Here is a 10,459-nt window from a genome sequence, read left to right as displayed (position 1 = left end):
GAAGGATCGGCAAATATACGATCCATCAACTCTGAGACGCCGCCATGAAGGACACCACCGATTGCTTCCAGTTTCACCCTTGTGAGTTGTGATGTGTAAATAACATTATGTATCACATCGCTGGAAGGCCCGTAGAGCGTCTGCTTACACTTAAGGTACATCGCCGAAGACGAAATAATTTCAGAAAAATGTAAACACCGGTGTTAAGTGTAGAATTTAAACCATGATTGGCTGGGATATCACTATCCTCCTATCCATTCAATCGCAGGTTGATTCACGACATTTATGTATTAAAGAGTATAATTCATGAAAATCTCTACTCCTAATCTCTACTCCTAATATAGCAGTTGGTGAATAGTCTTCCGGTTTTTTTTCGCTGGTTTTATTTCGTCCCGCCACTTTCGCTGTTTTTTTTCCGTCTCTTCACCCACCGCATCCCATCCCACGCAACCAAAAAAAACAAATGACCAGCAAAAAAAAACCCCATGGACCCCATCCTTCGTTGCCCCCTCCCATCGATCCCATCGACCCCCGACGCCGCCGTCCGAGGGGGACACGACGCCACCGCCGCCGTCCGAGGGGGACACGACGCCGCCGCCGCCTCTGCAAGGCAGGGCGGTTTGAATCCCGCCGCCGCCGAACTCCGGATCTCCTCGATCTCCTCGATCTCAAGCGCCGGCAGCATCACCTGGATCTCCTCGAGCCAGGGCCCTCCGCGCGCCAGCACCTTCCCCATCGCGCGCGATCTGTCCGCTCCGACACACGGTGAGCGCGCTACCGCCGCCTTGTCACCGACGTCCTGATCCATCAGCGGCAATGGCGGCTCCTTCTGGCGGATCAAGGCGCGGAGACCCGTGGGATCCCCTCCTTCGGCAGGACCTCCTCATCTGGTGAGATCTCCTTCCCATATCTGATGCCTCAAACCGTTCGGCAAGCACCAATAAGCTTTTTTTACTGAGTAATTAATGTATTGAATGCAAGATTGCATTCTTGCACGGATAGAGAGTGGAACACCACCTTCAGTTTCTCATCTGATCCCACTTGTGGACTCCATGAATGAAGTAAGATAACAATCCATTGGTCAATTACATTGCCTCTTTAGATGGTTTTTAGTGGGCATCAGACTTGGTTTAGATGGCTTTTGTTGTGAAAGAAAACTTATCTTTCTAAAGACTGTACTCTGAATCTTACATCTCATACTTGATTATTTTTTTGCATAATTTTTTTAGGCCTGATGTGTATCCAACGGCATGGGAGATTAAAGATTTGCATGAGACTGACGATTGTGATTTTGGCCCTGTACTGAATAATTTTGGGAGCGACTGGATGATGATTATTACAAGCCAGGTAACCGAAAGAGTCCTTCTGCCGTTGGCTAGCTAGCTTTTCTTATCTTACCATTATCTGTCTTCCTTAATATTGATTTGTGAATTATTTCTTTTTTCAAACTATGCAGGAGGACTGCATGTGATGAGTTAAGGCACAAGAACTACGACCATTTTAGCTCCAGCAGTAAGTACACAACTAATCAACAATGCATTTTCACGACCCAGACTTCTGCATTCTGGTTGACAGGCTCGCTGGCACAATCACATAATCTCATGCATTCAAATTGCTAGCTACACGAAGTACGCCCAGATCTACGAGTAGGAATCCAAGGTAACACTTATTGCTTACAAGTATTTACTTCATTTTTCTTCATGTAAAAAGAGAATGCAAGCTGAAATATAAAGTCTGCAGATTCCTCATGTATGTTCAATTTCCAGAATAGGAAGAACCATACCAACAACATACATACATATTACAGTTCTGCATTTTAAATTTGAAGACCAAGGCAAAGCCCGATCGATGTAATTGGAGGTGAATGTCTGTTTTCTTGCTTGTATTTAATCTTAGAAAACAGAATCTCATCAAGTGAAAATCTGCAGGCATTGCAGTCCAATTGTTCGATTGTAACCAGACGTGTGACTGAATACTGCTTCGAACATGTGATTCTGCAAAGTTGAGGAAGTTGAGGAAGTATGGACTCGGATCCTTTAAGGGTTTGTTTCCATACTGTGGGACAGCAGGATCTGAGTCCCACTATGAGGGATCAACCTTCAGAGATCAGCTACAGGCGTCATACTGCCCCCACAAGGTAAACCCGCCATTTATCTGGGGTCCCAAATTGCAGTGTTTGTCCCTCTTCTTATTAGTCTCTGCGATTTCATTCTTTAGCATATGATGTGGTAGACCGTTTAATCAATTTTCGTGGAGTAAGTAGATGATGCAGGCACCAGGTTGCCCTTTAAGTAGATGATGCAGATGACAGTTCTACCTCTCTGACAGAAACAAGAACTTTCTAACCAAGGGCATACCTACAAGACAGCAGGAAGTCCTAAGGCACGCATCACACATTCACAAAAGGTATGGAGCTGATATTTTAGATTAGTCTGAAGCTTTGAACCTTACCAACGCCCGTGATTTGACTCTTGGTTCTTGTGATGCCTGAATGAAGTACCAGCAGCCAATCTATGAATGATTTCTCATAGTATGTTACATGCTCTGATGTGATTTATGGCAGTTGTGTTCATCGTTTAACCGATCTAGCAATCTATCTTCAGTTCGCTCGAATTGTTTCTTGTTTTGGTTACATCTTACATGCATGGTTTGTAGAAGTAAGGGTCCATCTAGCAATCTATTTTCAGTTAGCTAACTACTCCCTCCGTTCCGATTTACTCGTCGTGGTTTTAGTTCTAAATTTGGTGCTATTATTATTCTTAATTTCCTATATTAAAGAAGTATGTTGCCAGCAACCTACTCGGGTCCTCCCTGTGCACATCTGGTGGTGGCTCCTCCTTCTACTTCTTCATGTGCAGATCTATTGGTGGCTCCTCCTCCCCTCCATAGATCTTTATATTTTGCCATTGCTAAAGGTACATGCCTTCATCCTAGAAGAGCCTGATTTTTCTTTTGATTGCATACATCATTAGCTTGCCAGTTTAATAGTCAAATAGGAAATCAAGTCCTTCCTAAGATCATGAACGGATTTTCTATAGTTTGGTTGCAAACTTAATGAACCGGTTCCTCAACATTCCAGATTGTGATGATAAGGTTCACAGGAGATGCAGGTACGTCTTCTGTCCAAAAAGGATAAATTGGTGTCCGATTTGACCACAAGCATATGATCTTTGCTCCACAAGGTTGTACTTTGACAAGGCATGATGCTCTTTTTTGTGTAAGTTGACGAACTCTGGTGAATGAATTGCATTTTGTTTCCTTTAATCATGACAGTGTACACGAGTATTTGGCTAATTATTATTGCTTAATTTATGTTTCCATCAAAACAGCGAATTTGCATACGTCTAATTGATATTTGAACTGATGGTATAAAGTAGTTTTGATCTCAAAATATTGAGAAGACATGGATTCAACTAGGGAGGAGTAGAGGAAGACCATGCAAATGAGGGATATGTAAGATATGTGTCCTAGCACCTTTCATAAGGAGTTTTTTTTAAGGAGATGTTCATAATAAACCAATTCTGAAAGTGACTTTTCTAGCAAGCATCTAGCAAGGGTGACATGGCATGTATCATCACAAATATACAATGACAAGTGATGTGTATTTGTTCTTCCATTGTTACTTTGGGTTTATTTTAACATATCTCCATAGTGATTTGCTACAATTAATTATTTTTGTTGTTTGTTTTTTGTGAAAGTTTTGGCAGGCTGTGAGCTGGATGTGCTATTAGTCATGGTGCCGAGCTTGGATTGAGGAGACGGATAGAAGAAGGTGATTTTTTTTCGCACTATGCAATGTTGTACTCCATGACATGAATTGATGATTGTTTCTCCTCGACGCACGCTTGCTTCATCGGTGCCAGGTCAATGCGCTTGAGGAGGCGGCAGTAGCACACCTGTGGTCCAAATCTAGGTGAATTATTGTGGCTGATCTAGAGGCCTGTCTAGAGAACGGCAGGGCCACAACGTTCGTGCAGCGGTGGCTGTACACACCATCCGGAGGCGAGCAACGGCTGCGCTGGCAACCGCTTGGAAGGGAAGCGAAGGTCATGGAGGAGGAGGCTATGCATGGCCGAGGAGCAGGTCGTGCGCTGCCGCAGGGACGGGAGAGCCGGCGCCGGCTCCAAGTACGCCATCATCCAAGTTGCACTTGGGCTTCCCTCCAGCAGGTCCACACCGTATCTTAGGTCATGATCGGGCTGACAGCGGTTTGTCCACTACACTCGACCATGTGCTCAGCTGACCTGGATGCCCATATTTTCCTAGACACCATGGCACGAGTACCAACCTCACAGGCTGAACTGATGGATGTTGGTATTTTGATCTTGCTATGTCAAATAGTATGATGTAATCTATGGAGCTGAAGCTATAGCTAGATCTTGATCTTACTGTCATATCCGTGTCAAGCACAAGCCGGCGCCTCTATTTCCGGTGAGGCCAACCATCTAAAATACCTCCTCCATCTTAAATCCATTGATATAGTTTTTTGTTACAGGCTTTTTATATATAGATATTAGAATTGGCACTATTTGGAAATATCACTTAACTGTTGGACCCTTTTTGCAGTATACATCTTGGCTGGCCTCAACATATAGTTTTTTTTCTCAAATTATGGGTTTTCTTCTTCTCTCTGTTTGTGCATGGTTTGCTTCTGGTGATCCGTAATGTCAGCGGCGTTGCTGCTTCTAACTTCTATTGATCCATAACAAGTGCATACTATTTCGTTTGGATGGATCTTTATATATTTCACATTTAGTAGAAAAGTTTAGTATGTGAACAGATGGTACTATTGCGGATTCTTTAACATTTTCATGTCTGATGGCATGAACTTATCCATAGTAGGTACATGCAAAGGAACTTGACAAGAGAACAATACTCTTTTGAACAAGGCTAATTTGTTACCTTTAAATATCAGGTCCACACCACACACACACACCGTAAAAGAGAGATTTATATGTATCTTTTGCAGGATTGACAGCACACGATGAGAAGAATACATGGTTTACCTCAGAGCTGGGGACTACAGAGGATAGCGTCTTTGTGAATTCAGATAAGAATAATATTGTAAGAGGGCAAGGTATCATGTATACAATCAAGCATTGCAAAGGACTAGCTACTGCCTTGTTTATTTTTTTATGATTGCCCAAAATTTTCTTACTAGAATTTTGAGAAGTTTGGCCATCAGTTCTACTGCTTGGTCATTTTATATATCATGTTGTAGTCTTTCTTTTAATACAAGGTAATATTAATACCATCCATGTACTTTTGTGTTTGCTGTCCAGTACATGGTGACTAATTTTCATATACATTTTGTTTCATATTATCCATGAATATGTTTTTTGTGCTAAAACAAAAATATGGGGGACTGGTCAGCATGCTAGGTCAGAGCAAAGCAAAAACCCGTATAAATGAGTCCCAAGGAGCAAAGATCATTATGTAGAATAGAATATTTTTGCTCCATGAAACCTTCTGGGCTCCATAAATTGTGTTTTTGTGCTCATGCTTGTGCACATTCTATAATTTTGATTCGTTGTTCAGGCATTTGGAGTTCACAGTTATCTAAGTTTCTCTTATGTGTGTTTTCGAAGAATTTGATACTTTAGAGTCTTTCTATTATATTATCTTTGAATCTACTTAGAATAGATTAGTAGTATGATATAGTGAAGTAATCTAATTCAATTTCCTTTTTCATTGCATCCACTGAATTTCAATTGGGTCAAAATAAAAAAGTCGAAGACAATTTTTTTCAGCCATAAGTAGAACACCAGAGCTAATTGATACACCATTTTGAAAATTGATACACTGTTGCAGGGAGAGCACCGCACGCAACAGTGGTCAAGGGCTTAGTGTCTGTTGACCTCGTCCGTGGCCGCTGTTGGTCGGTGAAGGAGGCATGCATGAGGTGGTGCAAGGGCATGCTGGTGACGGAGTCGCGCATCATGAGGCCGGGTGAGTAACGCTCGGGAACTGCCGGGCGCTCAGACTGACGCGGGATGGGGTTGGCGCGGTGACTCAAGGAGGAGGATGTAGTTATGGGGGAGGGAGTGACGACGGAGGGGCTTCGATGGCCCGACGAGACCCTACATCATAATCAAGGAGGACCCTACATCTAAAGGAAACAGAGCAGTCTATATCATTAGTCTATTACTGGATTTCTAGAAGGAAAAAGGGATAAATGGTTGTTTCTGCTACTCTACATTTGCTTTAAAATTGGTGTACATATATCAAGAAGAACTTGGTTGCAAAAGTGATCAAACATAAGAGAAAACACAAACACATTGGTTTTGTAATTAAATGCCTAAGATCTTATAATTTTGAATTAAATTGTTTGATTATACAATCAGTTCACATTATTTGGTGTAGCATGTTGTTTAACATTTTAGAGTTCCATCCTTTTTAGTAACGAAATAATGATGAACTCATATTAGTGGATCCATAAAAGTGTATGATATTAGTTTGCGAGGTTATATAGCAAGGCAATTCTTGTTTGACGAGAATAATGAAAGCAGCAAAAGAAGATAAATTTGGAAAGAAGAGATATTTTTTCGCTCGAAGGTGGGGCTGTAAGGAATCCGTGGCATGAGTAAACAAAAGCATCTTGGTCGCCATATAGAAAAACATCTTGGTTGCCTCCTCTCTATCTCTCTCATCTTGTTGCCAGGTATGGAAGAGAGGAGGGAGAGCCGAGGAGCGTGGTGGCCTCTGGCTGTTGCCCGGCAAAAGGTAAAGGCCGTGGCACGACTGCCCGTTGCAATGTGCTTGTTTCCCTCCTTACACCCTCACGTCCAACTCGATCTTGGCTGCCGCAACGCCGTAGATGACCAAGTTTAGCGCCCGCGCCCGCCGCCCTCTTGTGAATGGCCAACTGATGGCCGAAGGTGGGGAAGGCTTCGATAGTATGATGTGTGTTAGCTGATTGTCAAGAAAAAGATGTGAGTTAGGCATTGTTCTTGATTATTTTAGCTTCATGAGTAGCGTCTTAAATTTTTTCAAAAGCCCGTGGCAACGCACGGGCGTTTTACTAGTGATTTCGTAGTATTTGTATACTTGAGGCACGTCGTCACTGTTATTACGAAAGCATGATCAGACGCGTCGCAAATGAAAGAAGCAACATATATTGACTTTGTGCGAAACGTGCTCACCGGATATATCTTTTGCGGGTCACTGAATTATTATGCACTAGTGAAAGTGTCGTTGTACACACGGAAAGACCAATGAGGTGCGGAGCACGCAACTTATTGACATTTTTTTTCTTTTCGAAACGAGCTTATTGACTTGTACACCGGCGAAAGTGTTCTCGAACATGGCATGCAGCTAGCTGTCCGTTGTACATGGAGCACTACCATACATCGTACCTACCCCACGGCCACCGTCGCGTGCTCGCGCCACGGAGCCTCGTCGCCCTACTCGTTGCTCGACGGCGGCGTGTCGGGCCCCGCCGACCCCGAGTTGCCGTGGGGCTTCGGCGAGGGAGGCACATTCGTCGACGTTTGCTGCCCCAGCCGCCTCGCGGGCGTTCCCAGATCCAGCTCCATCCCCTCGCGCGCCGGGCTCCGGCCGCCGCCTAGGAGCAGCACTGCCATCACATGGACGCACCCATTCATGCACACAACAAGAACAAGAGCTAGCATTTGGAACGTCCAAAGGAAACTTCGGTGGGTATACACGTACGTACCCGGAGGAGGACGCGGCGGCGGCAGGCCAAGGCCACGCGGGACGGCCGCGCAGGAGGCCAGCAGCAGGGACAGGAGGACGACGGCGGCGACGACGAGCAGCCGGGCGGTTATCCTCCGGTACATCATCGATCGAGCTGTGTACGTAGGCTGAGCAGAGAGCACTGAACTACACCGGTAATAGCGTACAGTTCTGAGTAGTACTAGTAGCCAGTGTGACAGTAGGAGAGCTGCTCCTCGAGACTCCGCGTGACGTGTGAGCTGATCGTTGCCCGGTTGCGGCATATTTAAAATCTCAGCCAGCCGGGGAAAATGGGTCTTGGCTCTGCTAGTCTTGCATGCGCGTGTTGACCTCGAAGTCTGCATGATGTTTGTCCTGCCCCTGCGATGCACGGTTAGCTGTACTAAGTTGCTTCCAGTTTCACCCTTGCGGGCTATAGCATCCCTAAGGTCCCCCGCAAACCGGACAATGGACCGACGGACCTGTCCGCGGAGACTGAGTTGGAAGCCGATCATTCAAAACTATCTGCATACATTTCAAACCGCGTTTCAATTATCCAGAAGAATTTCATGCAAACCGGATTATTTTTATATAAACTGAACGAAAATATTTACATTCAGACATATTTCAACTATAATTTATATCGAACTAGGCTAGACTATTCTAACCCAGTCTATTGCCGGCCGCAGCGGAGCCCCAATCCCACGACATGTCTTCCCTATGTTTGACGGGGCCGCTCATCGGGCTGCCGTGAGCCCCAGACAGATATGCTTCAACGGAAGGGGAAGATAGCCTCCGCTTCTGTGAAGCACGGAGTTGGTTTTTTAGGCAGGGGAGACGGTCACCGTGGCCTTCGCTTCCGCTCAGAGGGCAAGTCCACGTTCGTCACGATGTTCATCTCGTCGTGCTCCTCCGCGTGCCGGCCTAGAGCAACTTGCCGCTCCTCCGCGCACTGGCTTGGAGCGGCGAGTTGCTGAACCGCATGCCGGCTTGGAGCAGCGAGTTGCTCCTTCGCGCGCCGGCCTGGAGCCTCGCCCATGGTGGTGACGGTCTGGAGCGACGAAGGAGGTGGACTAGCGAGTTGCGTGGAGCGTATCCGGCGGGCTCAGCGGGCCAGCCACCCGGCTTTAATGCCGGAGAACTCCTCTTCCTACTCGATGAATGCCATGGAAAGTGTGGAGCAAGGAGGAGATGGAGAGCGGAGGTGTGGTGTGGTTCTTACAGGCGTCCGACCTCGTTTAAATAGCGGGCGGATGTGAGGAGCCAACCGACGTTGTGTTTAATGCTAGCCGGCTTGCGACATGTGGCCGGAGTAGATGACGCACGCGAATTTAATGAAGTAGGCGGGAAGATGAAAGATGTTTCAATGGGGCGAGGAGGCGTGTGCAGCAGGCGTGCAGCGGACGACATTCTATTGGCTGACACGCCGCTTCAATGTCAGCTCGAGTGAGAGATCGCATCCGCTCTAGACCGGCATGAATGCAGCGCTTACGCTCTGGAGCCGGGCAGCTGGCTTCAAGCGGAAAAGCACGATGACGAGGAATGGGTTTTTGGATGGGTCATTGTTGCTAGAGATGGACATGGTAGCGGTCCGGACGCCCGTGAAGTCCTTTCCACTTTGTTTTCAGTTTGCGGAAAAAGTAGGCCCCGATCGCCAAACAGATCGATGTAGGACCGTGGCAAAACACGTCTGGACCGCACTATCCGGACGGTTGCGGGTCATTTGACGACCGGCGTTGGAGATAACTAAGGACATGTCTAGCAGATCTTTAACTTATGTTTTTTTTTTGCGGGTAAGATCTTCTAGTTATGTTTGAGGGTTAAAAATTTTGTTTAGGGGATTAAGCATTCGATAATGTGAAATTCCCCCGGGGAATCACACATTTTTCATTTTATTATCGAATGACTCGCTGGTTGTTCGATCCGCTTCGCTTCTCTCTCCCTGTCCTTTTTTTCTCCTGCCTCTCATGCACATATTATTTTCCACTTGGCCCTATTTTATCTGCTATTTTTTTCACACTACCTTTCCTATTATTTTTCCTAGTTTTGTGCGGAAAAAAATGCTAACGATAGTAGCTGAACTCACAACCTCATGATGAAGGCTAAATCTAGCAGCCGATTAGACTAAACAAAATACAGTTAAAAAAGACTGAACAATGTTTAGCAAAAATAATAAAATAAAGTTTAATAGTACTAAAAACACATAAAAAAAGCGTGGTGAATCAAAACCATTACCAAACGTCCTCTGATTTTCCACGCCCACCTCCCACTGATTTTATTTTGCCAACACAAACCCATACCAGTTCACGATCTCAATTTTCCGTTTAATTCTCCCGCACAATCGCCTCCCACCAATTTTGTTTGTCATGCTGTCATGCTTACAAGTACCATTGTAATATTTTACCTGGGGAAAAAGTTACTGAAAAACATACCTTCAGTAACTTCTATGTAAATAAAATGTTATATACTCATAATAGGACTGGTAACTCATGTATAAATACCACAATTACTTTTGGCCCGAGAAAATGTTGTTGAAAAACATAAGCTGGTACCAAACACCGTGATAACTTTTTGACCCGGTAAACAAGTTTTTAAAAAACATATCCTTAGTAACTTTTTGTGTAATAGCATATTATTTTACGCACAATGTCTCACGTACTAACATCATGGTAGCTATTTCACCCCGGGGAAAAAGTTGTTGAAAAACATACTCCGACAACCGTTGTGCAAATAGCACGGTAATATACGCACCGCAATCGCGATAACTTATGTACAAACAGTGCAG

General features: G+C 44.9%; 1 protein-coding gene and 1 long non-coding RNA gene across 20 annotated transcripts; one reads left to right on the top strand and one right to left on the bottom strand.

The window, feature by feature from the left end:
* Nucleotides 1-461: 461 nt before the first annotated feature.
* LOC123139191 (uncharacterized) lies at nt 462-6,340 on the top strand. 19 transcript variants are annotated; one of them, XR_006469491.1, is made up of 11 exons: nt 465-890; nt 1,230-1,347; nt 1,457-1,659; nt 1,767-1,860; nt 1,929-2,137; nt 2,329-2,406; nt 2,793-2,915; nt 3,080-3,772; nt 3,864-4,169; nt 4,267-4,431; nt 4,970-6,340. It is a non-coding gene; the product is annotated as an uncharacterized lncRNA (long non-coding RNA). The 19 variants fall into 19 exon arrangements; XR_006469496.1 differs by having other exon boundaries at nt 466-890; nt 3,864-4,431; nt 4,970-5,077; nt 5,812-6,340; XR_006469488.1 differs by adding an exon at nt 982-1,061 and having other exon boundaries at nt 466-890; nt 3,864-4,431.
* A 793-nt stretch (nt 6,341-7,133) lies between these two features.
* On the bottom strand, nt 7,134-10,268 carry LOC123134826 (uncharacterized). The gene is made up of 3 exons (XM_044553992.1): nt 9,910-10,268; nt 7,676-8,199; nt 7,134-7,576 (listed from the first exon to the last, which is right to left on the bottom strand). The coding sequence occupies exons 2-3, from the start codon at nt 8,187-8,189 to the stop codon at nt 7,404-7,406; spliced, it is 687 nt and encodes a 228-aa protein (XP_044409927.1). The 5' UTR covers nt 8,190-8,199; nt 9,910-10,268; the 3' UTR covers nt 7,134-7,403.
* Nucleotides 10,269-10,459: the final 191 nt, after the last annotated feature.

The sequence above is a fragment of the Triticum aestivum genome, chromosome 6B, assembly GCF_018294505.1.
Source record: "Triticum aestivum cultivar Chinese Spring chromosome 6B, IWGSC CS RefSeq v2.1, whole genome shotgun sequence".
In the NCBI taxonomy this organism is placed as follows: domain Eukaryota; kingdom Viridiplantae; phylum Streptophyta; class Magnoliopsida; order Poales; family Poaceae; genus Triticum; species Triticum aestivum.
The sequence above is the reverse complement of the archived record's forward strand: the minus strand, read 5'-3'. Positions and strand labels throughout refer to the sequence as shown.

Bases quoted from the DNA above. Each gene is read 5' to 3' on its own strand.
- LOC123134826 (XM_044553992.1), bottom strand. From the start codon at position 8,189: ATGATCGGCTTCCAACTCAGTCTCCGCGGACAGGTCCGTCGGTCCATT. The intron at 7,577-7,675 runs GTACGTACGTGT...ATGTGATGGCAG, and splicing joins GCCGCCGCGTCCTCCTCCGG to TGCTGCTCCTAGGCGGCGGC.